This window comes from Tetranychus urticae, chromosome 2 (assembly GCF_039701765.1).
Source record: "Tetranychus urticae isolate SD_2017Ah chromosome 2, NJAU_TeUrti_SD_1.0, whole genome shotgun sequence".
Classification (NCBI taxonomy): Eukaryota; Metazoa; Arthropoda; class Arachnida; order Trombidiformes; family Tetranychidae; genus Tetranychus; species Tetranychus urticae.
In genome coordinates, this window is record NC_142959.1 from 25,575,446 (window position 1) to 25,600,017 (window position 24,572).

Genomic DNA, 24,572 nt, shown 5'->3' on the forward strand with positions numbered 1-24,572 from the left:
TTAGGAAGCAGTTACATGGATCAGATTGAAGATTAATCAAAAAAAAGGAAAGCATCAAAGGAGAAACAAAAAAGTGTTCAAAGAGGAAAATTGAGTTTCCACTTTATATTTGATGTAATCAGCAAAATTAAAATGCTGAGTAAGATCAGGTAGAATCAACAAGAAGCAAGAAAAAGTTGATACCAGACGAGGAGAACAAGAATGATTCAAAATTGTTTATTATCTGGAAAATTTGAAACTCTGAGCATTACTCTTCCACCATGATGGATTTACCTGCTAATTGATTAAAAAGTAACTATAAATATCCAGCTAAATCTGATGCTAAATCAATAGTTCAAGTTTACGGTAAATACAACTCAATATCAGTATTCAAGAAGTCGAACCAATTCACATTTCAAGTCAAAGACAATTTACAATCAATTGTTGAACCAGAGGCTTCACCTTCAAGTTTTAACCCAATCTTGGACCCAAATTTGCCTTTTGATTGTTGGCTCTATTCTGGTATCGAGTGTAAAATTGGTTTCCATTACAATGAAATGTTGTGTAAAGATTACCATAAGGTTAGATTACAATGACCCAATGATATAAATGTATAACGAGTTCATCTTACATTTTATAACACCTAAATAAAGGGCAAAGGATTTTCCTTCAATTGACACTTACTCATTATTACAATTGTACCTCTAATTTAATAATATCCAGTTGAATCAATTGACTGGATTGGCCCATAAATTATCAGTTATTCAATGTGTTGCTGTTATATTGTATTTATCCTGTAATCTTGGATAAAATATGCATCAAATATTTATCATTATCATTATTGGCATCACTGGCTGGGAATGGTGAAGAGAGGCAAATAAAAAAGGTTTTTATTTTCAATGAACATTAACATTTGCATTGAATGGTAATATCTTATAACCTGAAAGGTCTAATTTAATTTGGGTAACTCAGTTTATCTTATTTATCTATTCACTTCAACTATTCAATATGGATTCAATTTAAGCCTTTCGCGATTTCATTTCACCTGCAATAATACTTTTAATGCCATTTACATCAACCATTTCATCAATGAATTCATTGAAAAATCTTGCTTTATCATAAATAGCTGAGAAAATTTGTAATAATGGTTACAATTGCAGGTTGAATCAATGAAAGTTAATATTAAATTGAGCCAATGTTTATCACTACCAATAGTCTTTGCTTTTGTCTTCATTACCAGTCTTAATTAAATGCTATCAATCTGTTATATGTTTAGGGAAATATAATGAAGGTTAATTTTGTTGTTCACTTGCTTATTAGCAAAATGATTTATCTTAAATACACCAGAATCCAGGTTGACATGATTGCCTGTAAATAGTTATTAGTCAAGATTGTGAATGTTATTATCATTTCTCAAATCTCTTTCCTCTTCTACCTCATTACTGAGTACAGGAATGAAATTAAAGTTGATCTTTTACGAGAGAGAAAAAAAAATTCTTGTTAGTAATTCTCGATTTTGTTTTCTTTCAAAAGTCTTACTGTAAATCAAAATCACAATCTCATGATAAAATGCTGTAACTACAGTTTAATCTTCTTTTGCATTCAATCAGCTTCACAGGATAAATGAAAAAAAAGTAGCAATGATGGGTTTGGGAAAAGCATTTATAATAACCAGAAAACTTTATCAAATGCACTTTCAGTAAACATTCATTTAATGTCACTGTTGTTTAACAATTATTATTTAAACTGCAAATTTACTTGAAAATAGGTTAACCAAAAATAGTTGGTATTTTAAACTGAAGTAATATAAATTGGTTAAAATATTGCATGAAAAACCTATTAATATGAGATGGAGTTAAAATGTTGATATAACATTGAATTTAAAGCTACTTACTCCATCTATAGTTAGGCATTGATAGCTCTAACTAACTTTTAGGTTAATACACTTAATTTTAATCATTTGCAATACTGATTGTTCATGAATTAGAAATAGAAATTTAATTTCGTGAATTTTGTGCTAAATTTAAGCTGTAATGGCAGACAATTATCCAGATGGTTGAGGAAATTATAATCATTATTACAGTGCAAGTTTCCTATTCGTAAGTAAGGCTGAAATTATTTTAAGATGGATAGAGATGAAATCCTAGAGACAAAAGTAATGATGATTAAGGAATTTTCAATCATTTCTATGGTTTGAATTTCGTCCATTTTGCCATCGATTGAGGTGAAATTTCAAGCTTTTGTTTTGTCTCCTGATTTTTAACTTGAGTTCTTAATTTCTCAATTTGGTTTTGATTTGAACTTTGAGTTTTTAGTGAAAAATATGAAATTTGATTTGAAGAAGCTTTAAGGTTGGTTGGATGACAATTTGCAGATCTGGATGGATATAAGTACTTAGGTAGACTTAATCAGTGAAAAACGGGAATTTTGATCCGTGGGTTGCTTAATTAATTTTAAACTTGGAAGAAATTCAAATAAATCTATTATAATCTGATATTTAACGACCTGAGCGGACTTACAATGTTAGCAGTAAAATGTTAATACAAATAACAAAAAAAACTAGTTGATTTATATTTAATTAAAAATTCAAAGATCCACTGCTTAAATTACTGAACTTAGGGTTCCATCTTTGTACAGAACTTTCAACAAAAAGTTGATCTGAGACTGGAGTTAGGTCACTGAACATTAATCTATAAGATCAGAATATTATTCTGACTGTTAACATTAAGGCTTCGGTAGTCCGTAAGATGGCTCTCTGCAGATCTTAATTTTATTTGTTATTGTATTTTGTTTCAGTGTGACCTGGAATTGTTATTTTGTCTAATTAAGGTAAACAATTGTTTTATTTACTTAAGATTTATTTGTATTCAATAGTGAATTGATTGTATTCTTATTTATTATTCATCTTTATTTCAGTTAATAATGGCTTTCGGGTTGACTGAAAGCATTGGTAGTTTCAGTGGACCTATTGCTGAAGAAATGCTACCACCTTTACAATCTATGGGATGGTCTCATAATGACAGTTTACTCAATTGTCAGGATATGTTTTGTAATCTATTTGATGAAATTGGACCACCCCCTGATTGGCTTCCACCACCACCACCATTACCACCTCATCTCCTTCAAATATTAAATGAAAATCATTCTCTGATTGATGAGAGAACAAATGATTGTAACTTCTGTCATATCTTCAGTAACCCAACAGACTCAGAGCTTGTTGTTCCTAAACCAGAATTTAAAACCAATGATTCTTGGCTTTCTTTATTGCTTGGCTCAATTTTAGGATCAACAATTTTATGTATTATTTTGCTCTTCATACTATTCAGATTCAGAAAGTAAGTTCTAAAAGCTACAATGTTTAGTATGTGTTCTCGTTCAGTTACTAATTGGATTTCTTTTCTCTTGCAGATGGAAGTTATTCCCTTCAGGTAAATTTCTATTCATACTTTGATTTGATGAAAACTGAGACAAAATAAAAATAAAATCTTTCATTTTATTGTAAATGGGATGATCATTATAAATTTCATACAATTTTTTGTTTTCTCAATTCAGTTTGTGGATTAGACTCTTGTCCCATTTTCCCGGAAAGCATGAACAGAGGACTAAAGGATGCTCCACCACCCTGTGCACCATCAGATAATTGTATTTCTCCTGTTGTAAATGAAAAATCACCACAAAGTGTGATAACAAGTTGTCCAACCAAAACTTCAATTCCAAGTAAATATTGGAGAAGAAGTGATGAAAATCCAGAATCTCGAGATGGGAGAGTGGATTCCAGAGGAGCTGATATGGAAGAGTATACTAATATACCAGACGGAGGCAGTTGTACATCTAGTCCAGTCTATGCTGAACTTGACGCAGCTGGAGTAACGATCAACCGTTCTCAGATGCCAAGTTCACTTTTATTGAATGGTCCATCACCATATGCAGTTCATACTTACTCAGAAGTTGCCGATGCAATGAGAATGGCAGCTCTTGGCTCATCAACTGCTCTACTTCCTGATGCATCATATGACAATGTGGCATATCTGCCCTCATCAAATAGTGACCATTATCAAGGTAGATCATTAAGACGACAGCGATCCGGACTAGGACACCTTGGAAGTGCAGCTCCATTACTGCCTGCTCATCAACAAATGATTGTTGGCTCACAAATGAACTTCGCCACCAGCGGTCGACCTCATAAAAAACCTAGACCAGTTTATTCTCATCATACATCTAGAATCAATGCTAGAAACCACCAACAACAATTGCAGCAACAACAACTACAGCAGCAGCAGCAACAATTACAACAACAACAGCAACCACAGCAAATTCAATCAGAAATTGACGTTCGTTTTATGAGCGCTCGACGTCCTGAAGCTGTTTATGCTGATTTCCCTCTCAATTCACCATCTTTATCAACTTTTCGAGTCCCATACGCCAATAACTTTAGGGAAAACCCTAAAAGACCTCTACCCGCTGTCCCAGGAGTTCGACTTTGAATGAGCTCATCTCATCGACTGATCAACTATTACTACTTATTTTTAATCATGTTTACTTAAACGTCTTCTTACATTTTCTTCCTTAACTTACAAAATGGAACTCGATAATTATTTATTATTTTGCTTTTTTATTTAAGATAACCACCAAATCCCGGTATATTCACTTTTGTGGTTCACAATGTTAAAATTTTAAAAATTTTTGAAAACTTAAATCCTCTCTCTGTTTAAAGAACCAATATTGCCTTATTTATAAAATTATTTACCTTATGCTAATATCCCATCATGGTTAACAGACTCGTCAAGGTTATTTATAAAGGGGTTGAAACTTTTGTACTATTATTCAACTATAGATCAAACATTATTCAAGTTTAAAATTACTGATTTAGACAATCTGACATTTAAATTTCCTCAAATAGCTGTGATAATTTTTCCTTTATATTTTCTATTTCCTCAAGCTTATTTTTCTCCCTTAATATTCAAGGATTGTTGTTTCAGCTCAATTCTAAAAGAAATTCAAATTCGATAGTTTTTTGATTACAGTTATGTTACTCTCATACAAACCTTTAAGTCAAAGGGTTGGGACCTGAATTGGAGAAGAATCTCAGAAACTGTCCAAGATTTCTAGCTCGTCGCTAACTTGTTAAGCCAATTTATATTTGATTGTTGAGATAAAAGTGAGTTACTCTCTACCCTGAAATTATCGTTCATACTCTTTTCTTTTCAAAAATATCCTTACCTTAAAAGTGATGGTTTGCTGAACTGCTATCCCCTTACCTTGGCTTTCCTTGCGCAGTCATCAGTAGATCCACTCACTTGGTAACCACGCAACAAACGCTATTGCTCTAAAATTTAACCAGTAACCAGTTTATCATATCATTACTTGACGTCATTTTACTTCATTTCTTATAAATTTGTGGTTTAGATCGTCACAAACTTACCTCTATTTCGTTCTAAAGTGTAGTTTTCAACGGTGTTTCTAAATCTTTTGATCATCAGTTGGTTAATATCTAAAATACGAAATGGGTGACTGTTACGACTGTTTAGGCCGCTCTGTCTGGTATGCATTTCTAATTTGGTTAATTGTTAAAATCATCCGAGTTGTATATAACCATTTTCTTGGACCAGCTTTAGGGTTAGGAGTTAAATGGGCACCTGGGTCAGATAGTTGGGCTGTTGTCACTGGTTCAACCGATGGAATCGGTCTTGAATATGGTAAACAATTAGCTAACAAAGGCTACAATGTTCTTCTAATTTCCCGTACGCAATCAAAATTGGATGCAGTTAGTGACACCATTAAGCAGAACTGCCCCAAGGCTCGTAAGATTGAAACCCTTGCTTTTGATTTCACCTCAACTGACTACTCTTCAGTTGAAGCTAAAATTAACTCATTAGAAGGATCAGTTGACGTTTTGGTCAATAATGTTGGTGTCTCATATCCTTTCCCTGAATACTTCACCAAATTGGAATCATGGAAGTTGATTGAAGATTTAATCAATGTCAATATTGTCTCAGTGACCCGTATGACTCATATAGTTTTATCTAGAATGGAAGCAAACCGCCGAGGTGTCATAATCAACATCGCATCTTATGCTGGTTCCTTGCCATTACCATTGCTGACTGTTTATTCGGCAACCAAGGCTTATGTCGATTACTTTTCTCGTGCTTTACACTTAGAGTATGAATCTAAAGGAATCATCATTCAAAGTGTACTTCCTGCATTTGTTGCAACTGCCATGAGTCGTATGAGACCTTCTTTATTCGTACCAAATGCATCAAAATATGTAAGATCTACATTATCTACTGTTGGTTTTGAGAATCGAACTTATGGTTTCTGGGTCCACAAATTATACGGAAGCATCACTGAAACGGTCAATTGTGTTTCTCCATCAGCAGATTTCATGTCCAAAATGTCAATGAATAACCTACAAGCAACACGTAAACGGGCCTATAAAAAGCTTCAAAAGCAAAATTGATTGGAAGCGATTGATGTTATCCAGGTTAAACCTGTGCTGATACTCTCGGGTATATGGTTATTTTAAGATGATAAGAGCAATTATTAAATTAGAGAAATTAATTTATAAGAACAATTTAAATAAAGAAGCATGCCAACGGCATTTATACATAACAATTTAAATTCAAAATTTTTGTATGAACCATAGACCAAAAGTCATTTCATTCTCAATTTGTATGATTTGATTGCTCAAAAGTTAAGTTTTCAGCAATATTAGTTGTACTTTTTTGGTTTTCTAGCAGTAAAGCACCAAATCTAACAAGTTTGCTTGTCTCTAATTTTATTTTCCCTCTAATATGTTAAACTCGATTCATTTTCACGTGGCAATAAAGTAATGAAATGGTTATAACATTAGCATGTTGAAAATCGCATCTCATCTTCATCTTTCCACTTCGTTTGATAACGGATAAGTATCCCATGCAGTTTTAATATGTAAGAGCATGATTATGAAAACCTTCACAAGGATTTACGAGTACTTGAATCTCACAATCAAAAAGACCTAACCGATTCACAGATAAAATAACATAACAGCGGCATGTTTGAGTTTATATTGAATATTTAATCAGCGTAGTTAGAAAATTCACGACAGTTACTGAAAGTTAAAAAAGCGACAAATTCACACTATTCCTCTAGGGGTCAAGAAAGAAAGAGAATCTCCCCAACTTGCTGTAGTCCGGTTCCTCTGGAAATATATTATCCAGTAAATGATTAACGAAAGCTCAACCACGGAGCATATAGAAGATAGAATCACATATTTTTTGATTTGCTTTTTTTGGGAATATTCATGAGACACTAGGAATGCTTCATTGAAAAACCAAAACGCATTTAAAAGCCATAGAAAAGGAAGGAAAAAGAATCCGCCTGTTAAATAAATAAATCAAAAGACATTAGCTCGAAATATTGAATATTAAACATGAATCACGATTTATTGACAGCTCAGTAATTGGGATTTGTTAAAATATAAAACAATCAAAGACTTACCATAAAAGTAGCTCTTACAAACATTAAGTTTTTCATCATCTTTCATTTTTCTCATATCCATGATGTCGAGTTTACATAAAAGGTTTACGATTAAGTTGTCGGTGGGTAATACTGGTAAATTAAATAACAATTAAAATTTATCAAAACACTGAATGTTATTATCTTGGCAGTTGAAATCAAAAAAGCAAAACTGGTCAGCTGATTGTCATTTTGAGTTCTCTTTCTAGACCAAAGGTGGATAAATATCTGTAAATTATTTGTGCTTATTCAGGGTAAGTATTTTAATTACTAATGAATGCTGAAAATTTTATTGATCATGATAAATAATCTAAAATATAATATCTAATATGCTTATAAAATATAAATCCAACTATCTATTCGCTTTACATTTAGCAGAAATTTTAAACAAGAAAGAAACAGATTAAAGAGACTATAATATTGTTATCTAATTTCAATACAAATTAACAAGGTCGAAAATTTGACACTCACGATTTCTTAGAAGGAAAAAATTTCGTTAATTACTAATTTATGCTTGTAAATATTCACTTGGACAATAACTTATAATAGAAAATCATAAATCAAATGAATGTTTAATTTTGACTTGAATTTTAATTGAAATTACCGGTTTACAAATACCGGTGTCTAAAATAGACACTAGATGACTGTACATTGAGTTCATAGTGCAATAGACAACATCATAGATCTATGTTTCAAGACTAATGTTAAATTTTGATTGTGTCATCTGATTGTGTTCGCATTAATTATTAATTGAATTGTAACTTTATTTTGCTCACATTAAGGTCACTGCTTTGTGTAATGGAAGACGAACCTTTGCGAGCACAACGTCCATTTCTTATTCGCTTTTTTGAATCACTTGGACAGCGTTACCAAAGCCTGCTTGATGCCTGGACTCCCTATGCCACAGGAAGATGGATATTCACAGCCTTTTTCTTTATTGTTTATATGACAAGAGTTATATTATTAGAGGGGTGGTATATTGTAACATATGCTCTTGGTATTTATTATCTAAATCTTCTAATTGCCTTCTTGACACCCAAAGTTGATCCAGCTCTAGGAGATGATGATTTAGATGATGGACCAAGCCTTCCCACCAGTAGGGATGAAGAATTTAGACCCTTCATTAGACGTCTACCAGAATTTAAATTTTGGTAAGTAATCCTAGTTTTTGATTAGGTAAACATTTTATAATCAAATGGTAATCATCTTCCAAATTTCATTGTAGGCATTCTGCAACTAGAGCTACTGGGATTGCGCTGTTTTGTACATTTTTCGAAGCTTTCAATATTCCTGTATTTTGGCCAATTTTATTGGTTTACTTTTGTACTCTTTTCGCTATCACTATGAAAAGACAAATCAAGGTATTTATTTCCTATCAGTTCTTTGTATATTATTCAATTTACAATTTGAATCAATCAATAATGTATTTTTTATTTTTTTGACAGCATATGTATAAATATAGATACCTGCCGTGGACAAGAGGGAAGACAAGATATCAAGGGAAACAAGATACTGGCAAAGTTATACAGACCAAGTGAGGAACTATACAGAACAGAAAAAATACCTCGTTAGTCAATTTACACATTATGATTATGAATCAGTTGCCCATTATTAAAACATTTTAACTTGTCAATTGATTGAATTTTATCTGGCTATCCTTCTTTCTACCTTTCGCCGAATTCACGGCAATTTTTACACACCCTAATTTTTGATTGCTCTTCGCGCAACATTTTTTTGATAATTCATGCCGAAAACTTTTTAGATTATTTCTCTAATATTACTTTTTCAATCGTTATTACAGTACTGCAATTACAACTGGGGTTGCAAGTGGATTAGTGGATCAAGTGTGATTTCCATTCAAGATCTGCACAATTTTAACATTGATGATTGCGGTCCAAGAACCTGTTTTTTTAAAAAACTAAAACTTAACTTTGGCATCTATGAACCTTTAACTTATTTGGTTAAACCACAAAGCAAAATTGAGATGATAATGAGGAAAACAGTCAAAGCAAAAGTAAAAAACTCTGTAAAAAAGGACAATAAATACTGAGAAACGAGTAAATGGTAACTACATTATCGACACGACATTTATCATTGCATTAGCCAAATAACGTGCAATCCAAATCCAATTTATAACTAAAGGATGGTATGTTCTTAAGGCGATGACTATCCAACTTCGATTGTCGCTTTAAGATCAACACCCTTCTTTCACTTGAAAGTGCATTTCTTCTCTATCTAAAAGTCCATAATAACTTGTTTGATAGTGAAAAAGAACCTTTTAAGCTGAAAAATTTATAGAATTATAACAAATCTCATATTAAATTTTGCTATTGCTCAGATTCTTGAAATGAATGATGAAACTTTCATGTCCCAGTTCATCATTTTGTTGTCTGTTTTCTCATTGTATTTTTAATTTTTGTGTTTTTCCTCCATCAAAGCAAACTCTCTATTTCATCTTTTTTTAAGATTGTCAATTCATTTATTACTTTATATTATATTATAAACTAGAAAAGTAATATTAAAAAGGGAAACGAATAAAATGTTATAATAAAATAATTTCTATTTATACTTCTTTATTATTTGCAATCTGTAAGTATTGTTTCTGTAAACTAGGATGAATACAAATGAATGAAATAGCAAAATTTTCAAAAATATTATCATTTTATTTTAAAGCATAATCGCGCAGTAAAGTGTACAATCAAGAGCAGTTAATTTGCTCGTATTTCAACGCGAAGCCTTTTTGATTAGTAGGGCCAGAGAAGGAAATATCATCTGTATCATCGCTGTGGACATACATAACAAATGGTTTGCTGTAACCTGTAAAATGGAGAGATCGAATGAATAATGAATTTTTTTCCAATTACCAAATTTAGGATAACAACTTACTTGTGATTGGTGTTGAAACAGTTGAACCGTCAACTGATGATAATCTTTGGCCACAAAAACGATCTTGAGTTATTGTTAGCCCATCGTTTGACCCGGAAGGGATTACAATATAATCACCACCATCTGAGCGAGTCCGACTTATTGTGCATCCAGATCCAACAGCTGCTGGATTTTGATAACCAACTCCTGACTGTAATTTACGGAAGCCACCAAAATCAAAATCAGCTGAAGTCCAACGGATTCCACACATTCGGGGTGATTGAGCGATACAAATGCCATAGTTCATATTGTGAAAATAGTTTGGACTCTGTGTAGGCAAAATTAATGGATTAATGGGCAAATTAACGGATCCCTGTTGATTAAGTTGCCTTGAACGCGGCATGCCACGATAATTAAGTGATTCGACTGTCCCTGAAGTTGCTGTGAAATATTGAAGACATCCTGAAGGTGCTCTGAACGGTGATTGACAAGGAATCTGCTGAATTCTTATGCTCCATTTACGATTATACATTTCCTCATTGGCTGTATTAACAACAAGCAATAGAGGCTCATTCACATCATCAGGGTCAACATCAATGTAAAGATGCTGCCCCGTTAAATCACCACAAAGACCACTCGCTGGAAGTCCAGTTGAATTGAAATTGGAAGCTCCTGAGATAACAAATGAATCTGTCTGGAATCCGCAAGATCCGTTTCGAGGTGGAGCTAAAGAAAATTCATCAAAATCCAGTCTAATTTGACAGATAGGATATTTTTGAATCAAATTATTTCGGTGGAGAGTAAATATGCACATCGGTGGATTAAGACGCTCAGTTTGTAAAGTTGGATATTGCGGTGATACGAAATAACTTTCATTGGCACTAATCACTGATCGACAAGTTCCTTGGTCTATTTAAAGAGAAAATTGTTTATTATTCTGGAGAAAGAATCGACACTCAAATATTGCCTAGAAAGGTTCAACTTACAAATGCAACAGGCCATAAGAATACCGCAATTACCCGCAATTATTCCTCCAGTTGAAGCACAGGCTGCTTTTGGCATACATAAGCCAACTCTATTATCAGCTGAAGTATAACATTCAGATCTAGGAATTATTGGCGATAGCAGGTTGTTGAATACTGAAATAAAATGGAATCAGATTATACAATTTGTGGCTTGAAAAAGAAAGTTAATGAAATTAAAGTTTACCAAGATTAAGTGAAAAAAGATGAGGCTCACCATTTTGACTCCGAGTGAAAAGTTGACCAAAACTTGTGATGAAGAATAAATTAAATATTAAAATTGTAAATGTTACAAATTTGATTGGACTCGCCATTCTAAATCGTTTTCACACTTTCGAATATGAGTCGATTGAAAAATCAAAGGCTTAATTTCTTAACTTGATTGATTACAACTTATTTTCAGTTTGATACTGATTGAGCTCTTCACGATAAATAAAAACTTGAAAAAATATGAAGTGAGTCTTTCGGTAGTTTGGGAACAGAATGACTCTTAATTGTAGGCTAATATTTACATTTTTTGATAACACATTTGTGTTCAAAAAAGGGCGAGATTATAAAATGAAATTATCCCTTTACAATTTCCATAAACAATCAAAAACTGTGGGCTATGCTGAAATTTTTTTACCTGATTTAGCGTAAACGAGGTCAATTAACAACTTGCTGTGAAAATTTACAGATGATATATCCGTGTAATCACTGTAAGACAATATAAAAGAGCCAAAGATTTAGTTTAATTTCCTTCTCTGATGGATAAATAAACAGGAAGATCCAAAAATGGTTCAATGGCCTTTCTTGCTAGCGATAATTTAAAAATTGTGTTTACGTAACCAACAGCAATTAGATCTTTTTAGCGTGAAGTTTTTCAACAGCAAACTGTTAATTATTGCTCGGACGATCATCAATCAGTTCTTTAGATTTTCAATTTTTTCTTGGCAAAAGATTAAATTATTAAGCAAAAAATCACTAAATAATTTCTGGTCTCTTCTTTATTTAATTTTACGGCCATGAGTCGTGATGATCTATATTTATAAATGATAAGTGATTTATACAATCAAGATGAGAGTTAATAAATGTTTCATTCGCATGTGTTTTATCAGGTTAATTAATCAACTAAATAATCAAGATGCAAGAAATTTCGCCTTTTCTTTTTGCTTCTTCTTCACGGTTTCCAAACTACGCTCTTTCCATGTTGATTTTCGTAACTTGATTGGACGACTACCCAGATATTTTCCATCCATTTCCCTCATTGCTCTGATATAATCATTTGAGTCTTTAAAACTAACAAATCCGTAACCTTTTGATTTATTTGTTCGTTTGTCCCTGATTACCTTGGCTTTAACGAAAGATGGATATTTGCTAAAACCTCGTGTCAATACTTCATCAGTAACATCATTACCCAAATCACCGACAAATAAACGGAAATCATCAGGATCCCATTCCGCTAGTGAGTTATCTTCCCATATCTGTCCTCCAGCGGCTCTCAAGCACTTTTTGTTTTTACTAGAAGGTTTCTCTGCATTCTTATTACTCTTTTTAGATGGTCCTGATCCTGAATTGGTAGAGGCTGATGCGTTATTAGCTGCTATTGATGCCAAAGAAACACCTGGAGGTAATCCCATTGGGGTAACGGTATATCCAGGATTGGCAGTCGATGTTCCTGGAATGGGAGATCCAACTGGTAATGAATTGATCGCCTGGAATCCTTTAATGTTGGACATTTTGTTTACAGTCAAAGATGAGGATGGAGCAGAAATAACTGCAGAGTTTGCAGGTAAGCCTACTGTTGAATGCATATTAAGTCGATTGATTGGTGGCACTTGTCGTTGAATTTGATGAGGGATAAATTGAAACATTGAATTTGAGGGCATCGGCGGAGGGAAATTAGGCTGACTAGCCGCTAAAGGTTTACTAATTTCTTTCTTGAAATTATCCATTTCTGCCTCTAGTCGACGTTTTTTAATAATCTCGTGATTATAATCACGGTAAGACATTATGATTGAAGAAGTTGAACGTTTAGATCAGGAACCAAAAAAATAACAAATTGTCTAAAAAACGAAATCAGAAAATACTTTCAAAGTTGATAAGCATTGATGAAAGCAATATCGAGATGACAATTTGCACAGCCCATATGTTTTCAGTATGAGTAATGAAACTATGGCGCTCCTTTCAAATATTCTATGTCAATTCATTGATCTTTTTTACAATTAGAGAGAAATTTTGTTGAAAAATTAACAATTTACAAAACAATTTTATAGTCCTGAGCTCGCTTAATCGCAATATTAAAATTACATCAAAATAAGGTTGATTTTCTGGATTCAAATGTATAGAACCCACCCATTTATTGCAATAAAATTATTATTTATAAAACCAAACTTTGGTTACCAAAATTCAGCAAAAGCTCAAGCCTAAAATATTACAATCCAGGTTACTATTAGAATCGAATTTTCTGATTAGTTCGATTGTTCACTCCATTTTGTATTACAAATAGCAAGAGTCTAAAGGCATGAAATGAAATACAGTTTGCTATGATGTAAATGAAATAAATTTTGGAGGTTAGCCAAAAATGATTTGAAACCCAAAATGGTTATTTCTAATTTTGTGATTAAAAAGTATTATTAGCATGAGAATGAAGATAAAATTGTCGAGATCATTGAAACAGCAAAGTTAGTTTAACTCTGGTTAAGGAGGAAGTCGAAAGAATGTTCATACCAACGAACCTTATGAACAACAAAATCTACTTTAAAGAGGCGATAAGATTGAATACGAAAATAAGTTAAACCAACAACACTTTGTCATTATTAACTAAATTTATTTGTTTTTGTGTTGTGATGAGGATTAACAGTTTGATCTGATGAGAGACATTATCCTGTGCACGGAGTTGTTTAATCATTAACTAATAGTCAATCCACGTAAATGATTACGTAAATTGTTTAATTTAAAGCGTAATAATTATTTGAAAATATTAACATTGGCAATAATATCCAACGAAAATGGGTTCAGTATAAAGTTGACTTTTCAAGTGAAAAAATGAATCAATCATTAAGGTTTATCTTGAGACATGAAATAATAATAAATTTATTTTTTTCTAGTGTTTCACTTTTAATGATTTAAAATCTATTTATCCCATTGATCACCCAATCTGACATTTTCAATCAATAACAAAGTGTTTCGATTTCATTTTTCCATTTTTCTTTTTCTGGTCTTTGCTTGTCTTTACAGACATTGATCTAAATACCAATATTGAGTTAAAAAAAGATGATTCACTTCGCTCTTCATCAGCATCATCCAAACCAAGGATTTGAGTTAATTTTAGATTCAAGTTAAATTTGTAAAGCTTTTCACTGACTGGTGAAACACACTAAGGAAAAAGGAAATGTGTTTAAAGACAGTTACAGTGAATTATCAATGGAAGACTGAGAAACGGTTCTTGTTAATCTATTTTGTTTGCTATCACCAATTTGCATTTAACCATTCATGTTAGTTTACATTTCTTCTCAGATTAAAACTTATTCCAATTCAATTTTGTTTCATGGACATTTTAGATTGCTTGATATTAAAGATGACGATTTCCAACTTTCAATCATTAACGTCATCAAAAATTGATAAAGTTTTCATATTTAATCTTTTCTTTACAACAATATTGATCTATTTCTTTCACTTTTTGGGCTTGTGTGTTTGCATCCAACTCTGGTCCTGGAAGCTGAAAAAAGGTGTTTGCTTTATCATCAAAAATAACAAAATCATCATTATCCATATAAGTAAAAGTTGAAATAGAAAGGGAACAGAAAAACTGTCACATAGTCACAACTGCAAGATTTTATCTCCATAATCAGACATCATGGTATGATTGTGGATAGTAAACGTCGAGTTACTGTTGCCTTTTGGCTTATATATGTTTGAGGTATTTAGAGGAATAATCAGCAGCTCATGTATAAGTTTGTAAGTGTACATTATATAATAATATGTATAAGTTTGTTTTTTTACAATAAACCATCACTTTCGGATTAACAAAACAAAAACAATGTTACTTTCTATGGAGCTTCTTTTTTCTTTTCTTGATAAATCCCATCAATTTCACTCTCTCTTTGAAAACGAAGGTCTAATGTATTCAAATAAGGGTGTGCTTGATTGTGTGTGTATATATATGTGATCTTTTCCGCCCAAAAATATGATTAAAACAAAATTAAATATCATAATTTGTTAGTTAATTTCACCGACTCTTTAATCTTGACGCAGGTAAAGGAGTACATAAGCGGCCTTAGATACAACAGCATCTTCAGAAGCTTGTGATACATTTGAATCATCAAAATGATACCAAGTTCCAGTCTCTTTATTTTTACCGTAAGCCGTATAATGACCACCTCCAAGGCCACCATAGTGATTGGCAACGGCTACAAGATTATATAAGATCTTCTCTTTTTTCGGATTATTGATCAAATATTGTCCTAAATCTAGATTATACAGGGGAAAGTTAACAAAAGTATCCAATTTGTCTCTCCAATATTTGGAATAGGAGAATCTTTTAAGATGAAAAATGGCTACTTTGGGTAGGGACCAGATGTCGAATTTTTTCGATGCTTGCTGACGTTTTTTACATCTAGGACAGTACCATAGATCATGTTCACCGAGTCTTTCCGTTGTTGTAAATTGTTCGATACATTCACTTAAGTTATGAGATTTACCAACATTACTTGTACTCTTTTGAAGATTCATTCGCAGCATGGTCTCTTCATTATCAATTGAACGAATTCTGAATCGTTTGGTAAAATCAGCAGCAATAAAAGTTTTACTTCCCAATTCCAGAGGTTTATCTTTACTAATTTTGCCCAAAGGCATGGTTCCAAAACTATTTATTAATCTGAGAGTAAATGGTTCATCTTCACCCTCTACTTCACCATCTTCTTTATCATCCATTGGTGATTCTTTTTCATCGCCACTTGCTGCTGCTGCTGCTGATGCTGTTGATGCTGTTGCTGTTGGTGCTATAGCTGATGTTGTGGCTTCTGTCGCAGAGTTAGTTGGTGTATTTGATACTGATGATGAGGCAGTTTCTGGTGAAAGTGATGCAGATGTTACTGTAGATGAAGGTATTTTATGGTTAACTTGATTATTACTTGTAGTGTCACCATTATCCGAATTAGCACCAGCTCCCATTTCCTCATCTCCATCATTGTTCTGAGTGGTCGTCTCTTTAGTAAAACCGGGTTCATCCATCAATGTTTCCACATAATTTTTCACTGCACTATACAATGCTTCATAAGTACACTGTTTAATATTGACAAAGAAAGGTTTAGCAAAAAGGACAGCTGAGTCTTCACCCTTAACCCTTCTAATGTAAACAGGTAAAGCTGTACAATCATCCAGTTTTTCAAAAATATAGATTTCATCGGCATTGGACGAGAAGGAGTCATCTTGATTATACACTCTGGTGAGACGATAATGGTTGACTTCTGTAACGATTAAATTTGACGGATTAACTGTAAAACCATTAATTTCTTTACTTTCGTTGATAGCTCTAGCCGCAGCATTACAAATATCTGGTACAATGCCCACTTTGGGAACCGTTAGCTTACAAATTTTAATAACTTGTTTAATCTTTTTCTCTGGTCCAACAGTTAATGGTCTAGCAGGCACAAACATTACATCGATGGCTCTTTCTCTCTTAACAGGCAGCGGTAAGGACAGGTAACAGTATGGATCAAAAGTTACACTAACAAGATCACATTCCGGACAGACTAAAGTTGATTTGAGAAGACCATGGAAAGTGTCAACAATGATACTATCATTTCTTTTAAGATAGTTGGACCATGACTCAGCGGCAACGACCGAATCAGGTCTTTTGTCAATCTCTTGTTTTATTTCTATGTAAGGTTTCTTTTTAACACGATTCAAATCTTCATGAAGTCCATCGAGAAGGAAAGCCATCAATTCTTGACAGTCTTGTTGCTGAAATCCACTGAACTGCGGAGAAAATTTTCCGACCGCTTGTTTAAATTCACGAGGAGAGAGAAAGGAATGAAGTCCGGACCACATTGCTTTATTAAGATCACCATAAGTTTTTGCGATTTCTCCGCCCATTCCAAGAGGGTTATCCACGTTTAATTCATCCCAATATTTGTCATTCACAAAATACTCGGTTAATGGTGGAGTATTAGACATACACTGAAGGGCACTATTCATAAAACACGTATTTCCAAGATTCATTAATCCACAAAGACCTGGAGTTATTTTTGATGATCGAGTGGCGATCGCCCCAAAACGAGGTCGACTACTTGGCCATGAGCCATCCGAATTTTGAACCTCTAGGAAACATAAGAGATAATAGTAGATAAATTGAGATTATAAAGTTAAATATTTTTTAAAGGTGCTAAATATTTTAATACAAAATAGAACTTATCACTTACCTAAAGTAACAATTGCGCCACTAGAAAGGCTCGCTTCCACAAGAGTTTGATCATCATTTTTCTTGGGTTCTGATGGGTCATATGCATTTAAAAGAGAACCGCATGCCCATAGCTGAGTTTCTGCTTTATCATCTACCTTGAAAAGTTTTCTCATCTCTTTTTCCAATTCTTTCAAAGTCGTTACTTGACTGAACTGTGCTGTTATGATTTCTTGTTTGGTACCATGAAGGCATAACTTTAGTTCTACTGGATAAAGTTCAAGTAGCTTATAGCTTGCTCGTGCCGATGGACGATCAATAACTTTACGACGAATCATATGTTTTTTGCCGCTTAAACCAAATTCGTTAACTAGAATAGTCCAGAGTTCAGCAGGAACATAAACAAAATCTTCATTTTCTACGAGGTTTTCTTTCAAAGTCAACGTTTTTCCTTCAGGTGTTTTGAAAAGGTCACTATTATCAATAGGTCCTGGGTTATTGACCATGTCATCGTCACAGGCTTGTAAATATTGTTTATACGTTTGAAACCATTTATTGTCCAAGACATACCAAAATTCACCTTCTTTTAACTCTCTGTTAACCATTTTATCAACTTCACTAGCAAACTTCAATGCAGCCACTTTGTCGTTATCGTCGACTTCCATTTCGACTTCTTTGGTCATTTTGTCCGGACACGATTCAGTTGTCTTGGTAGAACCGGGAAGAAGAAGGAAAACCAAAGACACAACAAATATGATACAAAGCACAGAACCGTAAAGTAGAATAGTTATTTTCTTTCCTTTCCTTTTCGGTCTTGTTTATTACCAGTATAACAGTAGCTGTAAAAATAATGATGATAATGTAAATGTCCTGAAACAACTGAGTAAGAGAGGTTGTGATGGGAAAAAGAGGAAGTACATGATCACACAGCAGAAGATAAAATGGTAAGTGAGTTTGATGGAAATGAGAGACAGAGAATATAGAGAGAAACAGAGAAAGTCAGTAATAGGTACGAAAAATATGCAGAAAAATGAGAAAGGAAAAAAGATTGTAGAAAGGAGGCAAAGACAGAGCAGTAGAAAGAAAAATTAGAAAAAGATGAACCCAAAATGAAGACTTGGGGAGAACCGGGCGAAGATAAAATGATGAAAAGAAAAAGAGACAGAGAGGCAGACACAGCACAGACTAAAATATCAGAAATTTCAAACATGAAGAAAATGAAGAATATGAAAAAGACAGAGTTAAAAATTGTTACAAAACACACTGAATAAAAATATCTAGACGATGATAAATTATTCAAGGATAAGGTGAACACACAGAGAAAAAGGGAGAACAAATCAAGACAAAGATTACACGCACATTGTACACAAAAACCCAAAAAGATTTGGAGTTGGAAAGGACAATACAAAAAAAAGATCTTACCTTTGCAATGGTGATGTTAAATCGTAATCTTTCTTGCTTCTTTCTCTCTTTCTATTTCTCTCTCTTCTACTATTCTGTTTGTCATTCAATTGTATTTTAAAAATGTTGTAACATTAATTTAACAATGTTACTTATTTTTAATAATCCTTTTGCTTGTTCCACTGTACAGCTGAGGATTTAAACCAATTAATAAATGTAGGATGAAAAATAGTAATTGAAATTTAAATTCAAACTCAAGAAAAAAAACAAAATCATTTATAAGCAACAAAAATTGCAATCACCGGCTTAAATAGCAGCGCCTCTAGGGAAAAATCTTATAATCTTATGTAATGTTAAGGGATAATTAGATAATTACGATTAAGTTGATGTGTCCATTTAACCAATTCAATTCCTTATTGATTCTCGGCTCAAACAATGAATTCCCTATCAAATAAATTTAAATTAAGATGAACTTTTTGAATTAAAAACATCCTCTTCACATTTATTTATTTTATTAACAAATTACAGTTTAATTTAAATCCAATTAAAAAATACTTCGAATGATGAATTTGAAAGCTTTACAAGGAAATATTAAAAGACCTTTGTATTTTATACTTTCATTAAAATTCCAAGAAATTATTTATTCATTGATTGATTATCTTTATCAAATGGTGCAATGAAACGTATCAATTGAATAATTTGTTATGTGACAACGAGAAGTAAAATGGCTACCAAATTGGTTCTAAATTACACCCTAAAATAGCAATGATTTGCCATTCCAGATATTATTATTAATATTAAAATTAGTTGTCACTCGGAGTAAAATTTTTTATTAAAATTATCAGCAAATTTTAGTTGAAAATCAAATGTTAAGATGGCGTTAATCCTCGTTTTTAACCATTAAACCATTAACGCCATCTGGTATAGGTGAAACTGTTTAAATATCGACTATCGATGCGTTCATTTTTATCTAAATTGTTAAAGTTTATTTAAATTGTAGCATTTTTGATTCCAAATATTTAGTTGTGTTTATTTCACTGAATAATGAAAAAATATATTTTCTAGATATCACCTTGATTCACTTCTATCATTCAGGATTGTTGTCATTTCTCTGGGTTTATTGAGCGAAAGACATTTTACTTTTTGCTTTGATTTTCAATGTTTGAATATCGGTTACATATGAAAAACGGATTTTAATTGCCATTGATTATATTAAATTAATTTCACGGATTGACGGATAAGAAACCAAATCAATTCATAGATTTAGCTATTCAAGTCATTTCTTTTCTTTGCTTTCAGGAAAATCCAGTGATATTCAATCCAACACTCACATAAAGAAACGCTACAGAAACGACAACACCTAAATGGACTAGAAAACATTAATCTGGTCTATGACAACATTTTACGGATGTGTAATGGTTTGATTGATTTACTAAATCAATAAAAACTGAATTACCCAGGTGATGGCCAAACAGAATGAATTGAATTAAATAAAAGACTGATGCATAACGAGATATTGAACCTACTTTGTTTCTGGTCAAAAACTAGTCAATTGACTGATAAATAGTGATGTTGTGATGAAAGCTAATGTTGATCAATGTTGGATCCATTTCTCCGGTTGTGTTATCACAAATACACTTTAGTTACCAATGTATCACCAACTGTTAGGTCAAAACAAACTCTCACTTAAAATCGATGAAACAAATTGATAATTATTGGTATATAATTGTATTCCTGAAAGTGAAACAAGTGAAAAAATAATAAACAGTGAACAACATTCATCATAGGCTAAAACCAGAGTGACACTTGACAAATTGTATCCCTTTAACCACACAAGGTACAGTATTTTCCTGGTATTACAATATTCCCATTACCAGTGTTCCTATCCCTTTAGCTATCCAAATTTTCAGTAGATCAATCAGTCAACTAACCAATTAATTTTAACCAATAACTCTGGATATGACTTTCAGTAATTAATGCAGTGAAGACTATTAAAGTTATAAGTTGAAATTAATTTGCTTGATATACCCATTCACATGTTATTTGATACATCGTCTGCATCACTCTGATTCACCATTGAGCGCAAGTAAACATCCATTCTAATAGCTCTTTTGAATTTTTAATTACTTCTTTTCGACTGTTTAAATGAACAATAATTGTATCTCACTCTTCATAGCAATTAAATTCCCTATGTGTTTAGTCCGGAATCTTCAATGTTATTGACTTTGCCTATGCTTTTATCCCATCCATTGTTATTGCTACTGTGAACCAATACCCAATTTAGTATCCTGACGTTAACCCAATTTTTGCTCAAAATTTAACACATTGGACCAGTTAATCTTGTGTCCTTTCACAATCAGCTAATAGGAAAGATTTAATTCAAGAGTTTATCTTAAAATAATCAGGTTAGACAATGGATTGAGATTTACATTGGACTCAATTTAGATTGGTTTTGGTACAGACAGCTTGCAAGGACAATTACTTGTCACTTAATCAAAGATTAACTTTTACCTTGATAAAGTTCAATATTAACAAGCTCAATATTTATCTCCCTCCCTCTTTCTTTCTCGGTCATCATCATTCTATCTCTTACTAACTCTCTTTCTGTTGCCTTTCAGCTTTCTTCCCGGTTTTTTTTCATCCAAACTGTAAACGACTCACTCATATCACAACTCTCAACAGTGAACCTGAAAAAAAACATATCACAATCGAAGGTTGGATCATTCCTTATTTTCATCATAATCTTCACCATCACCATCACCACTATCACCATTAACATTACAGTGTCATAATCAACAACAATCAACATCTTGTCTTCTCCTTTCATCTCTCTTAAAAATAGTGTATATACTTTTGATTTACCCTTTATGCTCACGTCTGATTTTATTTTTGTTTTGTCAATAGCAAAAGCGTATTCCTTTTTTTTGATGTTAGTCTGTTTTTTGGTGACTTTGTTTGATGATTGATTAATCTCGATTAATCCCTCTCTCTCTCCCTCTCATCTGGACAGTTGTCAATAGCCTACACAATCACTTTGGTTATTGTAAATTAACATTTCAAACTCTAATCAACAAGTTGTATTGTTTATCTTTACCTCATTGTGTGCCTTCTCTTGTGATCCAACTTTAACCTTTTTTTTCTTGGTTTCTACCCAAACCTTTGCCATCAAATTTTTTGGACATTCATTGTTAATCAGTAAATTTTTTTACTTGTTAACCTCCAGATTAAGCAGGAGAACAAAATGTTTCACTGGTTAACGAAAGAGCTTGACCATTTTCTGTCAAAAGGTGACCCCCGAGTTGCTCATCTACCGTTAATGCAAAGTCCTTTTCCTGTTGCAGCAATATGTCTTGCCTATGTTTTATTTGTAAAAAAAATTGGACCCAATTTAATGAAAAACCGTAAACCCTTTGAGGTGCGAATGGCCATGATTATATACAATTTTACCATGGTTTTGTGTTCATCGTATGTTGTCTATACTGAAATCGTCTACCATTGGCTTCAACCGGGAGTCTCTTTAACATGTGATCCAGTTGACTATTCAGTTAACCCAATATCAATGAAAATAGTGTACAATTGTTATTTTTACTTCTTGTTAAAATTTGTTGAATTTACGGACACCATTTTCTTTGTGGTTCGTAAAAAGAATGAGCAAATAAGCAATCTTCACGTTATCCACCACGGATTATTACCCTTTTCCGTCTGGTGGGGAGCCAAATTTGTCCCTGGTGGACATGCAACCTTTTTTGGTTTCGTCAATTCAATTGTCCATGTAATTATGTATACATATTATGGCCTGGCAGCCATTGGACCAGTTATGAAGCCTTACCTTTGGTGGAAAAAGTATTTAACAATATTTCAATTGGTACAATTTGTTGCCATCGGAATCCATTCATTTCAACTATTTTTCCAACCAAGCTGCTCATTTCCCAAAATTTTTGGTCTCTGGATTGGTTCACATGGAATTTTATTCTGGTTCCTTTTCACCGATTTTTATGATAAAACCTACAAAAGATTTGCATCATTGTCGTCATCAAGTTCATCTGCAAAATCTCTTTCCTCATCATCAACGACTTGTTCACCATCAATAACAAATCTTAGTGATTCCAATGGAAACATTAAAAAAGTCAAATAATCAAAGGCTTTTAACCAAACCTTTTTTTTTGAGCAATTTTTTTGCATTTTTCTCTCTCCTCTCTTTTCCCTGACCTTTTATCCTTCCCCAACCTCTGTCATCTTTCCTCTTCTCTCCTCATCTTACAGTCTCTTGTTCACCTTGTTAATGGGTTGATTACCAAAATTGCGATGACCCTGGTCTCGATTGATTCACCTGTTCCTTTTGGCTTACAACAATAATTATCAATATCTTGATAAAAACCATTTTGATATGTCCTCTTCACAACCCAATGATACCTTTTGTCAACAACCAACTTTAAATTGAAACAAATACGCCAACAACAAACACATACGAGAATATTAAAAACAAAATGTTTTCTTAATTGGCATCTTCACCCTTTTTTGGTGACACTTTTGTTTCACCTTTACCTTTCCTCTCTCAAGGAGAGGAGGTAAAAAAACAAAATGCGAGAAGAGAAGAGATTTAAAGACGAAAAGAGGAGGAAGAAAAATTTCAAAGTGAATGGTAACCACGGAAGTGAATATTAAAATTATTTTGTCCTTTGTGGGAGTAGGTCAAGTTTCGGATCGTTTCAATAACACGTAACATTTCATCTCATCCATTCACTCATATTTATCCTCATCTTCATCTTTACTCTCTTCTCTCTCTCTTTTCCCTCCTTTTCCTCGGTCCATTCAGAATAGCAATGTTCATTTAGTCCTGTAAATCTCAATTGTTGAAGCACTGTTTTACCCTTTCAAGTCAATACTCTCCTTATCGCCATATTTGTTTTTTTTACATTTACATATGAGTATATATTTGCTGTGCATCTATTACTTTCACTTACCAATCAAAGTTAATTTCACTTTAATCAAGTTAATCATCAACTTTTTTTTAATATTTATCGCAACTTTGTTTATAGCTTAAGGTTATAACATTTTGCGGTATAAACTTGCTGTTTGGCTTTTACCTGTTTCTAACCTTTTTTAATGTCAACGTTGACTGGTAACAGCAACATTTTATCATGATTAACAAACACCGAGTATTTCAATGATTAAACACTGATTGGAATGAAACCTTTTTGTAATATTAATTAATATATCTAATGATATTACTTTGTGCCTTACCCGCCAAACCTTACCAAGTTAACTCAATATTGAAATTTGGTCAATTATTGTATTTAACCATATTTTGAGTCTAATTTTCAATAAATAGCTTTAATTGACCCTAATTTTTGAGATAAATTGTGTTTAAATAATAATTTTAACCTTAATTTCTTGCTAATAACTTCAAATTCAACCCAAGCTCGGAA

General features: G+C 32.7%; 8 protein-coding genes across 13 annotated transcripts; 4 read left to right on the top strand and 4 right to left on the bottom strand.

Annotated features, from left to right (window-relative positions):
- Positions 1-2,644: 2,644 nt before the first annotated feature.
- LOC107360866 (uncharacterized) lies at positions 2,645-4,699 on the top strand. The gene is made up of 4 exons (XM_015927587.3): positions 2,645-2,808; positions 2,896-3,314; positions 3,388-3,407; positions 3,532-4,699. The coding sequence occupies exons 2-4, from the start codon at positions 2,902-2,904 to the stop codon at positions 4,461-4,463; spliced, it is 1,365 nt and encodes a 454-aa protein (XP_015783073.1). The 5' UTR covers positions 2,645-2,808; positions 2,896-2,901; the 3' UTR covers positions 4,464-4,699.
- Positions 4,700-5,340: 641 nt separating this feature from the next.
- On the top strand, positions 5,341-6,736 carry LOC107360802 (very-long-chain 3-oxoacyl-CoA reductase). Its single transcript, XM_015927524.3, has one exon. It carries the CDS (start codon positions 5,483-5,485, stop codon positions 6,434-6,436), a length of 954 nt encoding a protein of 317 aa, XP_015783010.2. The 5' UTR covers positions 5,341-5,482; the 3' UTR covers positions 6,437-6,736.
- A 276-nt stretch (positions 6,737-7,012) lies between these two features.
- Positions 7,013-7,662, bottom strand: pen-2 (presenilin enhancer, gamma-secretase subunit). Its single transcript, XM_089267681.1, has 2 exons — positions 7,456-7,662; positions 7,013-7,335 (listed from the first exon to the last, which is right to left on the bottom strand). The coding sequence occupies exons 1-2, from the start codon at positions 7,514-7,516 to the stop codon at positions 7,091-7,093; spliced, it is 306 nt and encodes a 101-aa protein (XP_089123807.1). The 5' UTR covers positions 7,517-7,662; the 3' UTR covers positions 7,013-7,090.
- Positions 7,663-8,142: 480 nt separating this feature from the next.
- Positions 8,143-10,029, top strand: LOC107360480 (protein RER1). 2 transcript variants are annotated; one of them, XM_015927149.3, is made up of 4 exons: positions 8,143-8,624; positions 8,699-8,834; positions 8,919-9,040; positions 9,275-10,029. In XM_015927149.3, the coding sequence occupies exons 1-3, from the start codon at positions 8,272-8,274 to the stop codon at positions 9,009-9,011; spliced, it is 582 nt and encodes a 193-aa protein (XP_015782635.1). In that variant the 5' UTR covers positions 8,143-8,271; the 3' UTR covers positions 9,012-9,040; positions 9,275-10,029. The 2 variants fall into 2 exon arrangements, with proteins under 2 accessions (XP_015782635.1, XP_015782634.1); XM_015927148.3 differs by having other exon boundaries at positions 8,919-9,007.
- Positions 10,030-10,115: 86 nt separating this feature from the next.
- Positions 10,116-12,183, bottom strand: LOC107360478 (uncharacterized). Of its 2 annotated transcripts, XM_015927146.3 has the most exons (5): positions 11,986-12,127; positions 11,578-11,609; positions 11,325-11,477; positions 10,360-11,247; positions 10,116-10,290 (listed from the first exon to the last, which is right to left on the bottom strand). In XM_015927146.3, exons 3-5 carry the CDS (start codon positions 11,398-11,400, stop codon positions 10,172-10,174), a joined length of 1,083 nt encoding a protein of 360 aa, XP_015782632.1. In that variant the 5' UTR covers positions 11,401-11,477; positions 11,578-11,609; positions 11,986-12,127; the 3' UTR covers positions 10,116-10,171. The 2 variants fall into 2 exon arrangements, with proteins under 2 accessions (XP_015782632.1, XP_015782631.1); XM_015927145.3 differs by having other exon boundaries at positions 11,578-12,183.
- Positions 12,184-12,328: 145 nt separating this feature from the next.
- On the bottom strand, positions 12,329-13,751 carry LOC107360479 (uncharacterized). Its single transcript, XM_015927147.3, has one exon. It carries the CDS (start codon positions 13,349-13,351, stop codon positions 12,479-12,481), a length of 873 nt encoding a protein of 290 aa, XP_015782633.2. The 5' UTR covers positions 13,352-13,751; the 3' UTR covers positions 12,329-12,478.
- A 654-nt stretch (positions 13,752-14,405) lies between these two features.
- LOC107360477 (ubiquitin carboxyl-terminal hydrolase 15) lies at positions 14,406-19,451 on the bottom strand. Of its 2 annotated transcripts, none has more exons than XM_015927144.3 (3): positions 19,165-19,451; positions 17,765-18,581; positions 14,406-17,662 (listed from the first exon to the last, which is right to left on the bottom strand). In XM_015927144.3, the coding sequence occupies exons 2-3, from the start codon at positions 18,423-18,425 to the stop codon at positions 15,582-15,584; spliced, it is 2,742 nt and encodes a 913-aa protein (XP_015782630.2). In that variant the 5' UTR covers positions 18,426-18,581; positions 19,165-19,451; the 3' UTR covers positions 14,406-15,581. The 2 variants fall into 2 exon arrangements, with proteins under 2 accessions (XP_015782630.2, XP_089123803.1); XM_089267677.1 differs by having other exon boundaries at positions 17,765-18,621.
- A 1,378-nt stretch (positions 19,452-20,829) lies between these two features.
- On the top strand, positions 20,830-23,642 carry LOC107360691 (very long chain fatty acid elongase AAEL008004). 3 transcript variants are annotated; one of them, XM_015927404.3, is made up of 2 exons: positions 20,830-20,980; positions 21,762-23,642. In XM_015927404.3, exon 2 carries the CDS (start codon positions 22,385-22,387, stop codon positions 23,276-23,278), a length of 894 nt encoding a protein of 297 aa, XP_015782890.1. In that variant the 5' UTR covers positions 20,830-20,980; positions 21,762-22,384; the 3' UTR covers positions 23,279-23,642. The 3 variants fall into 3 exon arrangements, with proteins under 3 accessions (XP_015782890.1, XP_089123805.1, XP_015782889.1); XM_089267679.1 differs by lacking the exon at positions 20,830-20,980 and adding an exon at positions 21,133-21,229; XM_015927403.3 differs by lacking the exon at positions 20,830-20,980 and adding an exon at positions 21,216-21,548.
- Positions 23,643-24,572: the final 930 nt, after the last annotated feature.

Bases quoted from the DNA above. Each gene is read 5' to 3' on its own strand.
- pen-2 (XM_089267681.1), bottom strand. From the start codon at position 7,516: ATGGATATGAGAAAAATGAAAGATGATGAAAAACTTAATGTTTGTAAG. The intron at 7,336-7,455 runs GTAAGTCTTTGA...TTTATTTAACAG, and splicing joins TTGTAAGAGCTACTTTTATG to GCGGATTCTTTTTCCTTCCT.
- LOC107360480 (XM_015927148.3), top strand. From the start codon at position 8,272: ATGGAAGACGAACCTTTGCGAGCACAACGTCCATTTCTTATTCGCTTT. The intron at 8,835-8,918 runs GTATTTATTTCC...TTTTTTTGACAG, and splicing joins CTATGAAAAGACAAATCAAG to CATATGTATAAATATAGATA. The intron at 9,008-9,274 runs GTGAGGAACTAT...TCGTTATTACAG, and splicing joins GGCAAAGTTATACAGACCAA to TACTGCAATTACAACTGGGG.
- LOC107360478 (XM_015927145.3), bottom strand. From the start codon at position 11,674: ATGGCGAGTCCAATCAAATTTGTAACATTTACAATTTTAATATTTAAT. The intron at 11,248-11,324 runs GTAAGTTGAACC...CTCTTTAAATAG, and splicing joins TCTTATGGCCTGTTGCATTT to ACCAAGGAACTTGTCGATCA. The intron at 10,291-10,359 runs GTAAGTTGTTAT...TCCATTTTACAG, and splicing joins TGTTTCAACACCAATCACAA to GTTACAGCAAACCATTTGTT.
- LOC107360866 (XM_015927587.3), top strand. From the start codon at position 2,902: ATGGCTTTCGGGTTGACTGAAAGCATTGGTAGTTTCAGTGGACCTATT. The intron at 3,315-3,387 runs GTAAGTTCTAAA...TTTCTCTTGCAG, and splicing joins ATACTATTCAGATTCAGAAA to ATGGAAGTTATTCCCTTCAG. The intron at 3,408-3,531 runs GTAAATTTCTAT...TTCTCAATTCAG, and splicing joins ATGGAAGTTATTCCCTTCAG to TTTGTGGATTAGACTCTTGT.
- LOC107360477 (XM_015927144.3), bottom strand. From the start codon at position 18,425: ATGACCAAAGAAGTCGAAATGGAAGTCGACGATAACGACAAAGTGGCT. The intron at 17,663-17,764 runs GTAAGTGATAAG...TATGTTTCCTAG, and splicing joins TGGCGCAATTGTTACTTTAG to AGGTTCAAAATTCGGATGGC.
- LOC107360802 (XM_015927524.3), top strand. From the start codon at position 5,483: ATGGGTGACTGTTACGACTGTTTAGGCCGCTCTGTCTGGTATGCATTT.
- LOC107360479 (XM_015927147.3), bottom strand. From the start codon at position 13,351: ATGTCTTACCGTGATTATAATCACGAGATTATTAAAAAACGTCGACTA.
- LOC107360691 (XM_015927404.3), top strand. From the start codon at position 22,385: ATGTTTCACTGGTTAACGAAAGAGCTTGACCATTTTCTGTCAAAAGGT.